The sequence below is a fragment of the Mchenga conophoros genome, linkage group LG23 (genome assembly GCF_057382185.1).
Source record: "Mchenga conophoros isolate Kocher_MC1m ecotype Shallow Benthic linkage group LG23, M_conophoros_male_GT1.1, whole genome shotgun sequence".
Taxonomy (NCBI): domain Eukaryota; kingdom Metazoa; phylum Chordata; class Actinopteri; order Cichliformes; family Cichlidae; genus Mchenga; species Mchenga conophoros.
Genome location: NC_140547.1, coordinates 4,161,651 through 4,181,369, shown reverse-complemented (window position 1 = coordinate 4,181,369; position 19,719 = coordinate 4,161,651). Strand labels below are relative to the sequence as shown.

Here is a 19,719-nt window from a genome sequence, read left to right as displayed (position 1 = left end):
AACAAAAGTATGTCTGGTAGTATAGATGTCTATGGGGCAATGGCCCTTGGCTACCTAGCTGTCTGACATCAGATCACCTTCCTGATGAGTTCATGGGCTTAGTCACTAGTTTCAGGTCACTGATTAAAACACGAAGTTCAGTTTGGCAATTATGGTCATTACTAGAATAAGTCCAGTAATTTTTGTAAAAAGGATTTTTTAGGATTTCCGTTCATGGTCTCAGGAGTCTCATCTCTGCTTTTGGCGGATGGTGTGGTTCCTTTGGACTCATCAACCTTGTTCCGGAAGCCGAGTGTGAAGCAGCTGGGGTGAGAATTTAGCACCTGAAACTCCGAAGCCACGGTTCTTAGTCAGAAAAGGGCAGCGTGTCCACTGCAGGGTGCAGGAGCGAGCTGCTACCTCAAGTGGATGATATCTTAGGGTCTTGTTTACAAGTGAGGGAAGAGGAAAGCAGGAGGCTGACAGATAGATGAATGCGGTGTCAACAGTGATGCAGACGCAGTACTGGGCTGTTGTGGTGAAGATAAAGTATGAAAGTACATCTATGATGTACCTTCTTACCCTCACCTTTGGCCCAGCAGTTTTTGATTTAGTTGTAGCCATAGTCTTTTGATTAAAAAAACGTTTAGTTTTATTCCTAATTAGGACTAAATCCTTTTAGTTTTAGTCAACTAAATATCATAGGATTGTAGCAGACGAAGTCTAAAATTGATTCAGTTGAATAAAATACAAAGTGTCAAAGGAGCTGTGCATTCCTCGTGATGCACCGACAGCTTATTGAACTGTTGGTGTGATTATTAAACATAATCTCTGTTTCCTTTGGGGATCTCATTTGAGTGAGGTCACCTAATTCTGTGTGTAAATCCAGTTGTTGTTGATTTTTTTTGTTGTTTTTAGTAATTTTGAGCATCACGCAGTCATTTCATGTGGATGTAGGTCTTGGCAAAATGGCATTATATTTACATCCAGTGAAAACGGTGCTGTAAGAACTAGTAAGGTATTTTGAAATGGAGGAGAAAAAAAGGCCCTCAATCAGGCAGGGCGTGGGTGAGGGAGTGGTCCATACATCAGTTTGTGTTGCTGCAGCAGGGGGAGTAATTTATGCTCAGCCTGCAGGAGGAGAGAGCGATGGGCCTCCAAGGGGCCAACCCTTATCGATGACCTCGTCTGGTATTGCCCATCCACACTCACAAACGCACACGCACGCTGTCGTATGATTGACGGCGTGCGCTGACAGCCATATTGGAAGAAGGGAGCATGCTTTGACGAATGGAGACACACATGAAAGTAGCAGCTTCCATGATTTAAAGACCTTCACTTGTATGCACCCGCACAAACTCTGAGGTTGGAAGCACAAGACGGGCACCGCGATGCATGCTGAGCAAACGCACACACCTTTCTCCTTTATCTCATAGGGATTAAATTCATAGGCACAAATGGAGTTGTGTGTTTGTGTGTGTACCCAGCAATCTTCGTACGTGCGTGTGTGTACATTAGCTCATGTACTTTCCCATTGGCTGTCTGCAATCTTTTAGAAATGTCAGTGTGTGGGTAGAGCCAGCGTGAGCTTCGGTGTGTTAGCGTGCACGCTCCTGAGCCCCTCCAGTCACTCCATCACCGCATGTGCCTGCGTTTTTTGTGTGTGCGCGTATGTTACCAGCGCATGTTCATAAACGTTTGTGTCTCTCTGCTCGTGTGTGCTGCTGTTACTGTGTGTGCGCACACGCCCGTCCTTTGTGCACAGTGTGAGTGGGTGCCGAGAATCGCTAGTTCCATTAGAGAGTTGAAATTGAAGGGGATGTGTGGAAACGAGTGTCGAGGAGCATTCATGTCTAGGCCTATTGTGCAGAGCCACACTCCCCTCTCTGCTCCTCCTCCTCCTCCTCTGTCTGTTTCCCTGTTTTTTCTTTCTTTCTTTCTTTCTCTCTCTCACACTCACACATTCAATTGCTCCCTCTTGATCACTCTGTCCTACTCAATTCAAAAAATGCCTCTCCACTCTGTGCAGTCTGTCTCTTTGCTCTCTGCATCTCTGTTTTGTCTTAGTGAGGAAAAGCAAGGTTGAGTTGCGGATCGAACTGGGAGTGTGTTGAATGAAGCTGTATCGTTTATCTGTTTTTCCTCGTTTTCTCTTCCTGACAGCATTTGTGTTTTGTTTGTGTTGTGTATAGTATATATGTTCTCATTGTGCTCATCACATAAACCAAACTATGAAGGCAATTCTGAGTATATTCATCTGTATGTGAGCTGCATCTGCAGGAATAGTTGTTCGTGTTCGGCATGGTGGAAACTCTTTGTTAAGCAGAAGTGGCGACACTGAAAAGGCTGTGATTCAGTTATCCAGTCCTAGTTTTAGGAAATTTCAAAACAAAAATGCCAATTATTTTGACCTCGTTTCGTGAGCATTACTTCTTTTTTTTTTTTTAATTCTTTTTATCTGATAACAAACTGAAGATATATATGGAAACTGGAGCAAAAGTCCTTTTGATTAGTCATGTAACTGGTCACATTTGTGTACATGAAAATAATATTTTCAACCTTTTAAAGGGAGAAAAAGTATAAATTTAGAGGACAGAGGGGCAATTTGACTTCATTTTCCACTCATACCAGAGGCCATTTTTTGGGGTCTGGAAAAAAAGCAAGGTTGAGTCGAGGATTAAACTTGGAATATGGCTAATAAAGCTGTATTCTGTTTCTGCCTTCCTGTCGACCTGTTTTTCTACTTAGTTAGGGTTAAGCAGTCAAAACTGCTTGGGTAGGTTTAGATAATGTGGACTACTTTGCTAGGTTTGCACAGTCTTGACCTTTCAATTAGGTTTGGACAATTCAGACTAGTCGGTTAGGTTTAGACCAGGGGTCCCCAATCCCAGTCCTCGAGGGCCGGTGTCCCTGCAGGTTTTAGATGTGTCCTTGATCCATCACAGCTGATTTAAATGGATAAATGACCTTCTCAACATGTCTTGAAGTTCTCCAGAGGCCTGGTAATGAACTAATCGTGTGATTCAGGTGTGTTGACCCAGGGTGAGATCTAAAACCTGCAGGGACACCGGCCCTCGTGGACTGGGATTAGGGACCCCTGGTTTAGATAATCTAGACCAAGAGTGTCAAACTCCAGGCCTCGAGGGCCGGTGTCCCTGCAGGTTTTAGATGTGTCCTTGATCCATCACAGCTGATTTAAATGGCTAAATGGCCTCCTCAACATGTCTTGAAGTTCTCCAGAGACCTGGTAACTAATCATTTGATTCGGGTGTGTTGACCCAGGGTGAGATCTAAAACCTGCAGGACACCGGCCCTCAAGGCCTGGAGTTTGATACCCCTGATCTAGACTATTTGATTAGGTTTAAACAATCTGGACTACTTGGTTAGATTTAGCTAATCAAACCTGCTACCACAAGTTTAGATCATAAATCTTCTTGATAAAAAAACTACTCAGGGCAGATTTAGGTGTTAAAACTATTTAGCTAGGTTCTGAAAAAGGTCGTGGTTTGGGTTGAAGTACAACAGATGGCACTTTGATAAGAGCCACCTGCAGCATGTTATCATGTGTGTGCTGCAGGCATAAAAACTATTCCTTTTCCTCTTTGTATTGAAATATATTTCAAAGTCACGCTTACAAAAAACAGGACAGCTTGCTTTCATAAACGAGAAAAAAATCTCAGTATTTCACATTTTGCCATGAGACCCTGTGACTATAGGGGAGCCCACGCAGTGACAAAGCCAGTACACTCTAAGGAAGTCTGTGTAACGTTAGGTTTGTTTACTCTGCCTTCCATACTTCCTTGAAACAGAATTTCGTCAGTGAAAAGTGCTCCAATAGCATTTTAGGAAAGCCAGAATGAAGCAGAGTGAAATGTAAAGTGAGGACACGAGAGAGGAGGCTGCATTCAGAACGAAAAATCTGAGGGAGAAGAGAAGGTGATGGAGAGCAGGGATAACAGAATAGACAAAAGCTGGGTTGGAAAAAAACAAGATAGACAGAATAAAGGGCACTGAAAAAGAGGCAGAGCCATAGTTAGCGTGGAGCGAGTCCCGCAGAGACATTTTAGAGATGTCAGGGAGATTGTATGTGTAATGATGAGCAGATAGGAGTGAAGCGCTTGATGGGAACTGTGCTCTGCATGCCTAATGTCTGTTAGAAGAGCCTCTCTCTCCTCATCGCGCCTCGAATTAGGCTCTAACACAATTACTGCTGCTTTGCATATCTCTTATGGATTGGATGATTACCAACCAAATGTGATAATAGACCTGCATGTGAGAAAGATAGGGAATGTGCATGATGTGAAAGAGAACACGGCGTGTGCGTGCGTGTATGGGAGATTATTACTGTGTGTGCGTGGGTGTGTGTGTGTGTGTGTGTGTGTCCGTCCAAGTGTTTTTAGAAGCGTATTAAGTACAAGCAACTAAATTAATGAGGTGAATAAAGGGATTCTGACACATCTGATATATGTGCATGTGTGTGAGATATATTTGCTCCAGTTTGGGAAGGTCATAGCAGATGTTTCCCATACTGATGAGTGTGGCTTAAATTCGCTGAATGACGATTCACATTTAACAAGGGTTTAAAGGATAAGTGTGGTGATACTCTTTATTTTGAGCTGTCATTAAATCCCATGAAAAGATTAAAATGAGCCGTGAGCTGCTATCACATTTTATCTGTGTAGCCTGAGGCTATTATGCTGAATTCTTCTGTTCCATAGAGTTGTTGTCCTCGACACTTTGCCCTGGCATGGTTTTTGTTCACCTCTTCTGGCTTTGGTTGTTCTATGTTATCATCTCTGACTTTATTCATTCATTCGTTCATGAAATCTTCTCCATGGATCTCACAGGCATTAGTACCCAGTGAGGTGCAGTAACATTTTTTACATTCAGCAAATCCACATCTATGTGCTAAAGACACCACCACCCTACGTTTAGTTGCTCAACAGCCTCAGACAGAAGCAAAGCTGGTATGAGCTTCCTTCTGTTAGTGTATCCCCTCATGACCGAGCATTACTTAGGTGACTTAATCTAATAGAAAAGTAAGAATATCCTTCCCCTCTGTCCCCTGCACCATTAATTCTTGACTATAGACAGTATAAATATGGACGTAGGCGCCCCCATGTTGTCTGTCTTAAACCTCCATTCTCTTTAATGGCCACCAGGGGGAGACACCTGTGGTGGCTAAAAATAAAAATAAAAAATCTGCAAGCACTATCCCGCTGAGTTTATGGGCTCAGTCACTCATTTCATACTGTATAAAACAGTGGTGGTGTGGTGTAGTTTTGCAGTTTGAGGTGTACTCCTAATGCTCCAAACCTGGATAAATGCGAGGGTTGCATCTGGAACAGCATCGAGCATAAAACCCGGTCATTAATCCCAATCTGTGCGCTGCGGTGAACTCAATAAACCATAAAGTCCGTTTTGTAAATTTTGATCATTGTAAGATTCAGAAAGGCGAATAACCCAGGATCTGAGCCTACATTTCACAGTCAGATCCGCCCCTTACTTCATTATGAACACACCCAGTGTGTTTTATTTTGAGATACTCATACATGCAACGTTCTATTCTAACCACTGAATATACAATTATCCCTGTTTATTACAACAACTATCAGTTTTTAGGAAACAGTGGAAAGTTTTTTTTATATTTATGACCATTTTTAAGGTTAAAATTATTAAGCTTTGATGCTGACAGGGTGGGGAAGATGGAAAATAACCATTTGAGTTACATATTTTTTCACCGGGTTTGTTGGGAGTGATAAAAATATGGAATACTATAAACCACTATGCTCTCCTTCAACAGGCTGAGATAGTCAAGAGATTGAATGGGATCTGCGCACAGGTCCTCCCCTACCTGTCTCAGGAGGTAAGCGCGTGCACACTCTGGCACAGAGCCGTCAATAACCCTCTGACCCTCAGCACTATTCCTTACATCCTGGAATGAGATCACCCTCATTCCCACCTCATTACCTCTCCACCTCCGTGACCTCAAGCTCAGCATCCCTCTTCTCTCCTCCCATCATTCATCATCACTTGCTTCCTGTGTTTCTTTCCACCTCAATTTCCATTTCACCCTGCCCCCACCTCGATTCTGCCATATTCAATCTGTCCCATCCTCACGGTTGTCCCTTCCCCCCTCCCCTTTTGACCTCTTCCTTCACTCCCCTCTTTCCCTCCATTTTTCCCTCCTTTGCCTCCTCCTACTCCATCCAACTCTTCTCTTGCTTAATACATGTGTGTGTTTGTGTCAGTGTAATAAATGGCTGTGCGATTCAGATAAGCCATGCTCTTATCTGCCCACCAGGGGGTTGACCTCCACCCATTACAGCACACCAGCCGACCATCCATTCCCGGGTGTCACACAAGGCGTGCGTGTGTTTGTGTGTGTGTGTGTGTGTGTGTGTGTGTGTGTGTGTGTGTGTGTAACTGGATGAATAGCAAAATGGTCAGAGGGGGAGGCGCAACACCAGAGAGGGTTGTCGGGTCTCTGTTGAGACTATTGATATTGATCTAACCTCTCCACCCCCCCCAACTCTCCTCCCCATGTTTCTATCTCGCTTTTGTCTTTCTCACTTTCCTCCTCTTGTCTTTACCCCCTGCCTCCCCCCTGTCTCCCACCCACCATCTCCAGCACCAGCAGCAGGTCCTGGCAGCCATAGAGAGGGCCAAGCAGGTCACCCCCCCGGAGATGAACTCCATCATAAGGGTACGTTGTTGCAACCCTAACCCTGCCTGAAAAAGTGCAAATATTGACCAACCCGATCAATTCTATTGTTTTCTTTTACATCTTGCATTTATTGACTTATTGTTTGTGAGGATAAAAACCTTTGTGTGTCATCGCAGGGTTTTTCTCAAAAACCTAAAATGTTTTTTTAATGCTTTTTTTATATCGTGTGAAATGAAAAACCCTAAACCTCAAAGGTTTCCTGCCCCGATCTGTTTCCTCCTAAACAGAGCATTATAAAAGTAAATAAGCATTTATTAGCTCCAGTTGCTAATGAAAAACGTTAAAATGACCCATAAATCATGATTATATTCAAGCGCTGGTAATGTATGCCTGCACAGTAAAATAAACATTTATAATTGTTCCCACTGTTTTGTTTAAGCAGCTCTGGGAACAATTAATTTTTAAAGGGTTTCTTTAGAGTTATATTGATGAAGTCCAAGAGAAACTTTTAAAGCACAGACTTTCTTTTTTTTTTCTGATGCACCAAAAGTTGGAATATAAGAAATTAACTTTTCTAGAAGTGGCTAAGCTCCAAAGAAATGCTGGATTCTTCTGTTAAAGCCTCCATGCCTTGAAATGTTTTTGTTTAGGTTTCATGTTAAATGTGCAGATTTAAGTAGAGATAACCTCGGGGCATTATTAGGGTTAAAATCTCTTCTACACTTACGTCTTAGGAGTGTGTAGTACTCTTCATCACGAGTAAACTACTTTTTGTGTCTTTTTAAAGTGGTGGTATCCATCCCATCGAGGGGATAAATTTGATTAAGCCACAATCCTGTCCATTGAAACAATTACAGCACAGTTATCTCGCTAGCTAAAATACCAAATCTGTACAAACCAGGCCAGCTCGTTAGCCTGCTATGCGCAGATATTCTTTATATCGGCAGCTTTAACTAGTTCAGCTACGCTTCATCATTATCAGCCTCGTGTTAGCTATCCTAGCTCCTCCATCATTTCACTATTGTCTAGTGTTCGCTAGCCCAGCCACTCCATCACTGTGATAGATGATTCACGGTGGTGCGTTGCTTTTGTCTTTGTGTCTGCGACTTGTGATAAAGAAGGTGGCGCTCTGCGTTGGCGTTTGTGGTAGGGCGTTCTGTTGTCGGTGGATCTTTTGCTTTCAAAGGAGCTTGTAAAGAAAAGCGTCTGGACTTCTTTAAGTTGCTTGAAGACGCTTGAAGTCCAGACGCTTTCCTTTACAAGCTCCTTCGACTACGATGACCTGGATGACTGAGAACCTTCACAGACATCTTTTGCTTTGACTTTAGTCGCATCATGTAGAAAGTTAGAGGATCAGCGGGGGCAGTTATGTGTCGATTATAAGAGGTCAGAGGGAGCTGCCGTAAAAATGAACTCACTTTTGGGTGTGTGTAAAAGAGAAGCGTGGCAGTAACAATGTATCTCTCTGTACTTTAAAATCAAAGGCATGTCGATCCCATGATATTGTTTTTTCCAGTTCTGTGCTCAGATACCTCTTTGTCTGCACTTGTTTCTTAGGCTTTTATACATCTTAAAAACTGCATCTATTATAAATAAGCTATGTGTATCTTCTACTGAGCATGTGCTATGATACGTGCGTTCCATCTATCCTGTTGTCTGTAAACTATTAGCGCTGTGCCTCAAGGGTTATATATTAAACATGACCTGTGGTTCTATAATAGGTCTGTCCTGTGTTTTGCAGTGATTTGTGCGCTTGATCTATCCTACTGTCTCTAAGTTGCGTCTGATTCTTTTCCATGCAGCAGCAGCTCCAGGCTCACCAGCTGTCTCAGCTTCAGGGCCTGGCCCTGCCCATGACTCCGCTGCCGCTGAGCCTGAGCCAGCCGACCCTCCCTGCCGTCACCACCTCCTCTGGTCTCTTCTCCCTCTCTTCCCTGCTGGCCTCTCAAGCCCAGCTGGCCAAGGAGGAGAAAGCATCGCGGGATGGAGTCGACAGCCACCGTGAGGAGGATGGAGACAAGTCTGATTAGATGGTGTTTCAGCCCTATTCAGCTCTGTTTTTATCCAGAGACCTGAATCCCTAGATTCAAGCCCACTTGGCCTATAGCCTCTCCCCCAGGTCTCCCTCTCTTTGACACTACCTAACATGGGCTTCAATTTCATCTCTTCCGACCCCCTAGCCAACCCCATTATTGGGAGGTCTTTGGCACATACCACCTTATATCCTGGTATTCACCATAGTTGGGTTGTTTCTATATCTTTTTTTTTTTTTTTTTTTTTTAAGCCATGAGACTGTCGCTTTCTTATGTATCTTGTATTTTCAAGTGCTCTCTCTCTCTCTCTCTCTCTCTCTCTCTCTTTTTTGCATGTGATTAAGCCACATTTATCCCTTTTTAAAAAAAAAGAAAATCAGGACTACTTTCTATTTCAGTTTCTTCCTGCCTCCCTCTTGCTTTTTCTCTCTCTTCTGATTCCTGTTGAGTTTCCGTGTTTTCCTTTCTTCTCCATGCCTCTCTCTCTCTTCCTCCCTGTCTTCCTCCCACCTCTTGCCTCTTCCTCTTTCATAGGTCCTTGTTAGACAGGACTGATCCGTCAGACTGAATGCACTGTTCCGTAGGTGTTAACAGAAAAACTGTTAAACACTTGGATTTGCTGGCAAGCTGTAAAACTTGTCAGATGCAACACAGGATTCCTAAAAACTTCATTTTCCCAACATAAAGGTCTCACCGAAATCAGCAGTGTTGATATTTCATGGTGTTTCACCTCGCGTGTATTCATTCTAAGATAAAAGTGGGCTCAAAGTTTAAATGTTGGATTGATAAAAGATCAGAGAATTGTTTAAAAAATGCCCCGGCTAAAGACAGAAGCGTGCTTAAAAGCTATACTCACTTTCTAATCAAAAACCTCTGCCTTCAAAAGAGAATCGGTGTTATGAAAAGACATATCCGGGCAAATTAGAGATTTTGCGAGTAATCCTAATTTTATATAAAATAAAAGCATCTTAGATCCGACTTAATGCTGAGAGCCGTCAGAGTAGATAACAGACCCACCTTGATAAGTAATCCCCCCGACGTTTGATCCTTGCCCGACCCTGTGAGGTGCGTTGGATAAATCCACCCAGCACCGTAACTGAAAGGCATCATTAAACGGAGCTGAGGTAGCACAACGTGCAGCAAAGAGAAGTAACGCCACTTCACGTCCACACCTTCCCACCATCTTTTTCCTCTTTAATGTGCACTAATATCAGAGCAGACACTGAGGGGAGAAAGAGTGCATGTTGTGTGTTTGACAGCAGAGGGCAGCGTGTGTCTTTGAAGCATCCTCCTCGCTTGTGCAGAACAAGGACAATGACAGAGTGCAGACTGTGTCACAAAGGGAATGGCTTATTTATCCAGTCTGAGTGTGCAAACTTAACGCACAGTAGACACTAGACCGGTGGCATCAATTACTGCAGTGATGCAGGTCTCGAAAAGTTGTCTGCTTTGGTTTATTTTGGTCTCTAAATGGAACGACTCCATCCTAGCATGAAACAAAAACACGGGCTCTCTGTAAATTCACTTTTAAATACCCTACGATTCACTGCACATAAAGATCTTTCACATATCAGATTAATCCTGCATTATACAGTTGATTTAATGCCTACATGGGGCACTGAGTATGATTGAATATAGTTACATTACTGTAATTCACACAAATGAAGCACAAGTGCATTCTACAGCTGCTGCTATGAATCCAAACTAAACAAAAACACCCCCTTCAAACAGAAAGGTCCTGTACGCTCTTGGTTGTTTTCAGATTAGACCTCGAGTCTGCTGGAAGCTGGGCGAAACTATGCCAGCCCACCACAACATTGATGATCTCATTGCAATACAAAGTTCAGCTGCGGAATCTTCTGGTTTGACTTTCCTTTAGATGTTATTACGAGCAACGGCACCTCTGCCACATTGCTGAAGGTCTTTATCCGGTCAGAGGATCTACTACCACCGTCCTGGTGCCAGACGCCAAAGGACAATTCCCAGATGTCTCGTTTCCATGCACCAACCTGTTGGAGCTTTTTTGGAGGTGCAAGGTAACATACTCAGTGTTAGGCAGATGGCTTTAAAGTTGTGGTTGATTATTTTATTAAAATACCCACTGCATCTTTTACCAAATTCTTAGGAAAAAAAAGTTCTGCTCCATGTGGGGGTCTGCAAAAAATGTAGTAGTTGACATTGCATAGTTTGTCCAACAGAGGGCACTCTGCAACACACGTGATTTGAATGCCACGCAGCAAACGCAGCAACCAGCCGGTCACTAATCTGGGAACCAGGTTTACTAAAGTCAGACTCTAACTGTAAACTGAGCAGATCAGCAACTCTGAGTTGGTATCTTCATGGAGGCTGGTCAGAGTAGGCAGCCATTTTTAATGATGCTGTCTGAAACAGAGGTCGCTTGTGACATATTGAGTCTCATAAAGGTTAAATAAATAAAACTAAAATTATGTTGGGCCGCTCTATATAATCGTAGAAAAAAGTTTGTACCATAGGCCTGCCATCGGATCAGAATTGAATCCGATCATTTCCTATCTGATTTCTCAGGATTAACAAACTCTGAATTTTAGCTAAACCTGCTTCCTGGAATAGGGTTGTGATCTGAGAGGAGCATAATATAATATCACCAAATACTGTTTGTTTTTTGTTTTTTAAAATTAAAGAGTGTCTTTTGCATTACATACAGTTCCTTACTGTGATCTAAAATTGGTCTTTACAGGAAATGAAGACACATCTGCAGCTCTTTAATAAACTCTTCTGTTTATTTATTTTTTAAACCAGCATGGCAAGAATTCATGTTATTAGTAAGGAGAATAATCAGTGATCGCTTTTAGAAGCATCTGAAAGTCTTATGTTGCATTTAATTAAGAACATTTGTATAATGATAGCATTACAGTCCAAATTCTCAGTCAGTTAGGAGACTATTATTTGTAAAGTAGTATAGAGCCAGTTTGACAGTATCTTTTGTTCGGTGGTTTTCACTTCAGACATTTTGACATGTCCCAGTAAGGTAAGGTGTAAATAGTAGAATTAATGACTTCCATTGAGCTGTTAAGTACTGTTCATGCTATCATACTGTCATTGCTTAGTGGGAAATTTAAATTGACCAGAGCTGTAATTTATATCAGTAACACAGATATTCTACCTGTTAGTACAAGTCAAAATCTCTGCTGTGAAAAGTATCAGTGCAAATTAATAAATAGTGGAAGTAGACCAATTTTTATACCCAGTGCGCATTTATAACACCAAAAAAAATGCAAAATAGGACTGAAAATTTGTCTATAGTTAAAAAACAAAAAAGAATAGAGACTACATCGCGTTCTTCATCATGTTTGGGTTGAATTTGTTTGCTTTTTGGATATATTGGAGTTTCTTTTTACTGTCCCGGGGATTTGTCAGGCAACAGAAGTGCGAATGGGCGAAATGTCTGCTTTCAAAAAGATGACATGCAATTTGAGAGGTACCACGTATACTTTGAAAATGTCGAACCACACTTAAAAGCACGTACACCTGTCTTGACCTCCTCTCTTTTCATCTCTGAATGGCTTCATTGAGTGTAGCCATCTCGAGCTGTATATGTATTTTTAAAAAAAAACCTGCTCCTTTCATTTGGGGGAAAATAAGCTCAGAATGGTCTCCGGTTTGATGATAAAGCACATTTTTATTGCAGAAGTACCCTTCAAAGAGATCGGCGAACGTGCACGTTTGATATCCAAAAGTGAAAATACATATGAGGGACTTTCAGAATAAAAGCCTCCGTCTTCTAAAGGTTCAGGTGATAAACTGTTGATGGCATTTGCTGGAGGACTCTTTCAATGATCCCCATTGTTGTGTATGTATGTGAATACATAAAACAAGGTGTGTATAAACACTTGTACAGATCCCGTAGTCGATGCTAAACCAGATGAAATGCGTTGCTGTTCTTACAACTAAAGCTAACATGCTACCTTGCTTGTGAATTAAGCTCGCGGCACGTCGTCCTCCCATCTAGCTGCATACTGTATGTATCTAGTTGCATACATACTGTACTTGTTGTAGTGAAATGCAGAGCGTGTAGACAAAGCAGAACACACACACACATCAATGCATGTCTGCGGGGGAACTGAGATTGATTTCTTTCTAGTGGAGACATTTTTTTTTTCTTTTTAAAGAATGTTTGATCCAAACTTTCTGTGATCGATGCACTCGTTCCTTTCCTCCCCCCTTTTCTTCGTTTTTAAATATTAATCGATATGAACTAGAGGGAGATTTGCAAGGCTGACGTTTTAGACGTACAAATGAAATTCTATGTATTTGTTGAAGTAGTTGGAGGTGCTCGCCTCTGTATACAGTTATACATAGAAAGCTTTATGTGTATATGGCTGCATCTTCTCTTGTCTGTCCTGGATGATTCTTGTGCTATTGTGTTACAAAACTGATGTGACACCAGGGGGGAGGGAAACTGCAGTATGTTGACCTTTTCACCCTTTGATCCCCCTTTCCTTTTCTCCCCCCTCCCACCACCCTAACACTCCCTCCCTCCCACCCACTCCCCTTGACTCCTGTGCCGCCTCTTTGCCCTCATAGCGTGAAGCATTGTAAGCGTTTTGAGCTTTGTAAAGGTCTTTTTTTAAATACTTATTTTGTGTATAATGTAAAACCTAAAAGTGTGTAATTTGGCAAAAAAAAAAATGTTTTGTGTCTGAAATCATAGCTTCATTTAAACAAACGAAAAAGAAACTCTAAAAAAAAAACGTACAGCAAACATTTACTATAAATAAAATGAAATGTTCTGCAGTAAGGAAGGACTTCTGGTGCCTTACAAATAAAGTCAATCAAATCATAAACAAGTCTCGCTCGTCTTTGACTTGATGCACACCGTCTCCTGACTGGGAAGAGTGGCTCTTGTGGGCTTCCAACATTTTATTGTCCTTTTTCTGCTTATTGCTGGCAGGATGGAAGAATCGTTGCTTCCCGGTTATCTCAGCGTTCGAGTGTGAACTTGCAAACTGAAAAATTTGCAATCAACATTAACAATAACCAGTCCCTAGCTTGGCTGGCTGCTGCACCACTCACACCCCAAAAAGTTACAAAGAAAATGTTATTGCAGGGTAAGTGAGGTTCTTCAGGTATGCCCCACTGTGAGGGGAACCCTAGGGTGGATCCAGGACATGTTTCTTCTCTTGGCTGACCTGGGACCACCTTAGTACCCCCACAAAGAGCTAGAGGCCTGAGAGAGGGAGGTCTGATAATCTCTGTTCAGGCTCGTGACTGGATAAGGACAAATGGAGGGATGGATTGATTATTAGGAAATATGCACGTTGTGATCAGGTGAATACCGTTGCTTTTCCAAGTGTGCAGGTTTAGCAACACTGACTCCTAAAAATAAGAATAACCCAAAACCCCCTTTCTAGATTTATGCCACTTTAGACAGGTGACAGTGAAAGTCTTATTTATTTTAAGGTAACACAAACCTAACAATTTTTAATTTCAGCTCTAAAAAAAATCACGATTGTGATCTCTGCCAATAGATCCCACTCGATCCTACTTTAATTACAGCATACGCCCATGAAGCACACTTCACAAGGTAACATATTATTTGGAACATGGGCAACTTATTTTTTTTAATTGGATGAAAGATGCAGAGCCAGTGATATATTTTTAAATCAGTTTCACTTCATGATACTGAAGTGCTCTTTTGCCACCATTCAGAGAGACCGATTAAAAACCAAATGGTGGCATGGCTGATTAATGTGCAGATTAATCAAATCTCTCTCGAGTGTTTCAGCTTAAACTTGAGCTTGTGCGTGTCTTTGGGAAACTGTTACTCATCACGCCAGCGCAGATGTTCTTTATAGTGGCACTAAAAAACTCAACATACGAGTGAATCACCCATCTTTTAAATTTTAGGGTCTAACTCCAAAGCTTAGATAAGAGAGCACTCAGTGTTTTAACATCAGCGATGTTTGAGGTTTTTTCCAGACCCGGAATTATTCATTTAAACGTGTCCTGATGTCTTCTGACCGCCCCAGGGTGGCTGTAGTTCACGTCAGATCCACCAGGAGGAAGTGTTGATTTACGTTTACCAGCCCTTTTCCCACTGAGGTGAACCCGGCAGGTAATTGCTCTGAGGTATTCTCACATGCGCTCCTGTGTTTGTGTGTCACATAGGAGGGGAAGCTTCCTGTTCTTAAGACTGCAATGATGAGATTTTATCTATTCTGCACTGTGTGTGTCCAGATTTGATGTTACATCTCGAAGGCAGCGGATCACGACCCCGCTTGGCGCCTGTACAATATCCCCATTTGGATGCTCTGTTTATCAGGTTTGAGCCCTAACTTGGTTTGCTGCATTCACCACTCCTCCTGGTCCATTCAGGTGGATGCACATCCAGTGGATTTTTGTTTTTCTTTGTGCAAAATTACATTGGTTTCTTTCTCATTTCCTCCTCAGTCTGTTTTCTCTTTTTCCTCCCTGTCACCGTCTCCCTCTGGTTGCCTTCCTCACTGTGTGTGTGTGTGTGTGTGTGTGTGTGTGTGTGTGTGTGTGTTTTCAGAGATGAGGGAGAGGAAGGCTTGTGAGCCCTCTGAGTTCCTGTGGTTGCAGCCCTTCCTCCCCTCTTCCTCCCTTTCCTCTTATTCTGTCTCCCTGCAGACGGCTCTGGATCTGACACTTAAATAAATATGAAAGTGCCCTATTTTTTCCTCTTTCTGTCTGAGGATTCACACATTCCTCACAAGAAGCTACACAGGCAGCAGAGGAGGCGCGCATCTCTCTCATCCAGTGTTTTTTTTTTTATTATTTCTTCCCCTCCCCTCCCCTTTCTAAACCCCATTGGAAAAAAAAGTGCCACATTCTTACTTAGGTTGTTTAATTAGTGGCACTTTAAAGGATAAAGTTGGTGTCATATTATGTGAACAAATCCCATGAAAAGATCCCTATTGTAGCATATTCCTCAGTGCTATCTCAGGACGACAAAAGCAAACAAAACATGCCATTAAAAAAAAAAACTTTAAGATTTTAGCAGTCCATGCTGGAGAAAGTCAGTCTTTGGTCCCCTATAGCTCCTCTCCTCACTAGCACACATAAAAGACTCAGAGCTAGGACAGCAATATGCTGCTATTTGTTGTTAATGGTGCTTGGCGATGCAGGCCAGTGCCGGCCGCTGAGCTACATTTATTTAAAGGTGCCCAGCCCGGCAATGTATCGAGGCTGCGGGAGGGTTAGGAGTGCAGGGTTGGGGGTGGTTTGAGATACATTATACTTTGTATAAATGAGAGAGTCACAACCAGACAAAAGCCGCTCACATTTGTTGTGATGCTGAGATGTAACCAACATGAATTTTTAAAGGCACACTTGTTATGCTTGTCCTTAAATTCTGCCACATATATATTGTGGTATCCGATCTTGAAAGTCAGGCTTTGTGCAGCACATGAGTCAAACACAGCCCAGTATAATATTAGTAAGAGCGTATATACTCAACATAGGAATCTCGCTCACACTGCTCCACCCACTTCCTGTTTATACCTTTTGCTTGCAAGCGGCGGCCAATCAGAAAGAAGTTGGCTTAAAAATGTAATAGAAGGGAAATTGTGAGTCATACAAAGCAACTCCAGTAGAATCCATCAATAAAAACACGGAGCAGGAAATGAGCATAACTGAGACTCATTATTTATTTCTGCTATTTGTTGAAACGGTTAAAATCTGACATGGTGCTCTCACTGCTGCATAAACAAATGAACCTCTTTCATTACAGCTGCGCTCAGAGCCCGTCAGTTCTCTGCTTGCGCTTTTCCCACCGGGCACTTTCCACCATTCAGCTGAGAGCTCTGCTTATATCCGTGCCCGCTCTTCATATAGCACACAAATGTAAGTTAGTATTGTCACTGCCCACTTGCTGCTTGTGTTGAGCTTGATGCTGTTGACAGAGTCGGAGTGGAAAAGTCAAATCTGTAGATCATGTGCATTTATATTTTAATCCATTCCACGTGCGTGACTCAAAGCTGCACGAGCCAACAGGTTTGGAACGGACACGTTTGAAGATGCCGGCTGTGGACCTGCAAACTGAATGAAAGCACCGACTCTGTATGCAGTTCTGATGGGAATGCACAGGGCCTGCACTGGAAAACAAGCGTCTGTGTGTGCGTGTGTGTGCGCGTGTATATGATGATGATGATGAGTGCAAGCAAAAAGAAAGAGGGAGAGAGCGGCGGAGAGCAAGAAGCGTCTTGATTAATCATGATTGACTCATTCAGAGCCCACTCGTCTTTTCCCCCTCGCTCCCTCGCTCCAGCTCTCCTTTATGGCTTGATTACGGAGACGTACTCTATCTCTCATTACCTCCCCTCCTCCGTCTCTCACTTCTTTTCTTCATCTTTTCTCTCTTCCTCTGACAACCCCCCCACCACCAATACTACTCACCCCCCCCCCCCCCCCCCCTTCAACGCCTACCCAACTGCGCCACTTTATTCATCCCTCCCCGGAAAGGAGGCTGTCAATCTCCACGTCTGCCGTGTCTCCATCCTCTAACCCGCCGCCGCACTAGCCCTCCATCCATTCATCCCCGGCCCATCCATCAGTCATTCTTTTCCCTCTCTCCTTCCTTTTTCCCTCCCTGCCTCACTCATTCCTGCCACTTTGTGACTCTTTTATATATAAAATTTCCCCTCTTTCTCCGTTCAAAGCTTTCCTCTATTTATCTTCATCCCCCTTTTTCCTCCCTCTACTGCATTCAGTGATCAGTGTCTGCGTGTCTGTCAGGCACGCTCGGAAATGGAAAGAAGCAAACACACAAAGCAAAAACCCTCTCTCTCTCTCATTCTCAGCCTTTCTCTGTGTCTCTCTTCCTTTTCTCGCGGCCTCAGCTGGAGGAGCTGAGTGTTGACACAGCCTGGTCTAATACAGATGCTTCCAGAGATGCATCCTGGGAAAGCATCTCTTGGCCTGCTTTTCTAATCTTGTCTTCTCTCTGTACAGTTCCCGAACGCATGCACACGCACAGTTCATGCATGCTTTTATGTGTGTGCTGCATCTGATCTTTTGTGTGTGTGTGTGTGTGTGTGTGTGTGTGTGTGTGTGTGTGTGTGTGTGTGTGTGTGTGGCTGGTTTTCGAATGCAGAAAGAGAGATGAGAGACTATTCAAACTTTAATGCACTCATACGAGATACAAACGACCTTTCTCTCACTCCTTCATGCTCTGCCCTCTCCTTTACTCACCTTCCTCATCTCTTCTTTCCTTTTCTCTCATTCTTCACTTTGATATCTTCATCTTAAAAAAAAAAACAACCCAAATTTTACTCTAACCCTTTGTCTCTCCGCTCTCTGTTCTCTCCTCTCTTTGCTCACCTCCTCTTTCCTCCTTGCTCATTCTCCATTCTCTTCATCATCTCACCCCATTTCATTCACTTCTCTTTTTCAGTTTTGTCTTTCATCTCTCACCCCGTCCTCGTGTTTGACTCATAACCACTCTCACCTTATCTCTATTACTCAGCATCTATCTCTGCTGCTTTTTTCCTGCCTGAGCCGCCTCTCTTGTTCTGCTGCCTAACGGCTGCCGTCTTCAACCAAGGCCTTTTTTTCCCCCTTTGGACATTTTTCGAATCTTTGTTGATAAAATTGTCAACACTGTCTTTTTTTTTTTTTTAACAGTTGTTGATTTACTGTGAAGATAATCACAGAAATATTGTTATTAGAGTTTTTACACTGCTCTGTATCCGTGCTTTAGGTTTACAGCAAGGAGTTTGACTTGTTCAGCATGGCTGCTGTTAAAACTAAACACTTCTGAGCATGTGACTGATTTAAGAGCTGTTGTGTTTCTGCACAGACCGGGCGTTTCCAGGAAGATTTCAGGTTTAGTCACTGCATGCAGATGTTACTCACCAATGTTAGATGCAGGGTGTAGCTTGCTTAAAGTCACTATTACCACCACAGGCTACATTCACAGACTGACACATTCACAGTTTTCAGACCAAAGTATTTGTATATGAAATTAACATCTTCATATGTATTTCTTGAACAAAACAAACAAGCAAGAGAAACTTTAATTATATTTTCTTTTTGCCTGACATTTGACTTGGTTCTTGGTTGTCTTTGTATGTGGACAAAACACATCATTACTTTTGCAATGTAATCCCATCATGGATTAGGTTCAGGTGGGGCTTTATTGCACGCTAAGCCCACATTAGACTACATTTGTCTACAGTTGAGCGTGCCTGGTGTTTTTGTTTGTTTTTGTTTGGGATGCTTTTAGGTCATAAGTGTTTGGGCAATGGCACAGTTTTCCTAACCTCGCCTCTGTACACGATCAGATTAGATGTTAAATCAAATGATTAGATTGAAGTGCAGACTTTCAGCTCTAATTCAAGGGTACTAATTAATTACATTAACAGCTTCTCTGGGAAAAAAAGGAAAGACTGGATATTCTTCAATAGCCGACTTAGTCACCTGATTTCAAGCCAAGAAGGCATTTACTGAAGACAAAACTGAAGGCAGAGAGACCGTGTGGTTGCATGTTTAAAGGCCTGGCACAACACCTCAAGGGAGGAAATGCAGCATTTGGTGGTGTCCATGGGTTCTGCACTTCAGGGAGTCATTGACTGAGCGGTGTGCCTGGTTATGTCCAGTGTTGTAAACCTTGCGCCCTGCTGTGTCAGCCTGCGTCTGGTGCATCTCCATCCATTTATTCCTTCCGGCTCTTCATCCATCCAACCCATCCCTCTTTTCTCTCTTTCTTTCCTCTTCCCTCTCTGTTTCACTCATTCCCGAAGTTCCTTCTCTGCTGACTTTCCACAGTCGTTTCTCTATTTGTTGCTCGCACGCTTATTAACTCGCAATCACTGAAACAACCTCGAACGTTAGAGGGAATGAAAATCCCACCATCGCTCATCAAAACATTACCTCACGCTTCTGCCAGGGGTCAGATAGTCCTCGTGGTATTATCTGCCACCGATGTCATTCTTTCCATCTAGTTCTTGAAAATAAAGCAAAGAAGCTCCGAAACAGCTGTTCCCAAAACAAATTCTCCTCTGTGCTCTTTCCATTTGATTTTCATCTCTGCCCCCTAAA

At 42.7% G+C, this 19,719-nt stretch overlaps 1 protein-coding gene across 2 annotated transcripts in view; it reads left to right on the top strand.

Annotated features, from left to right (window-relative positions):
• Window positions 1-13,505, top strand: part of tle5 (TLE family member 5, transcriptional modulator) — a 53,131-nt gene extending 39,626 nt beyond the window's left edge. The window contains exons 5-7 of one of the 2 annotated variants that reach the window (XM_085265131.1): window positions 5,783-5,845; window positions 6,611-6,685; window positions 8,452-13,505. In XM_085265131.1, coding sequence (XP_085121257.1) covers window positions 5,783-5,845; window positions 6,611-6,685; window positions 8,452-8,676 — 363 coding nt within the window. In that variant the 3' untranslated portion in view covers window positions 8,677-13,505. Of the gene's footprint in view, window positions 1-5,782; window positions 5,846-6,610; window positions 6,686-8,448 lie in introns of both variants that reach the window. The other variant, XM_085265130.1, reaches the window with a different exon arrangement.
• The last annotated feature ends 6,214 nt before the right edge of the window (window positions 13,506-19,719 follow it).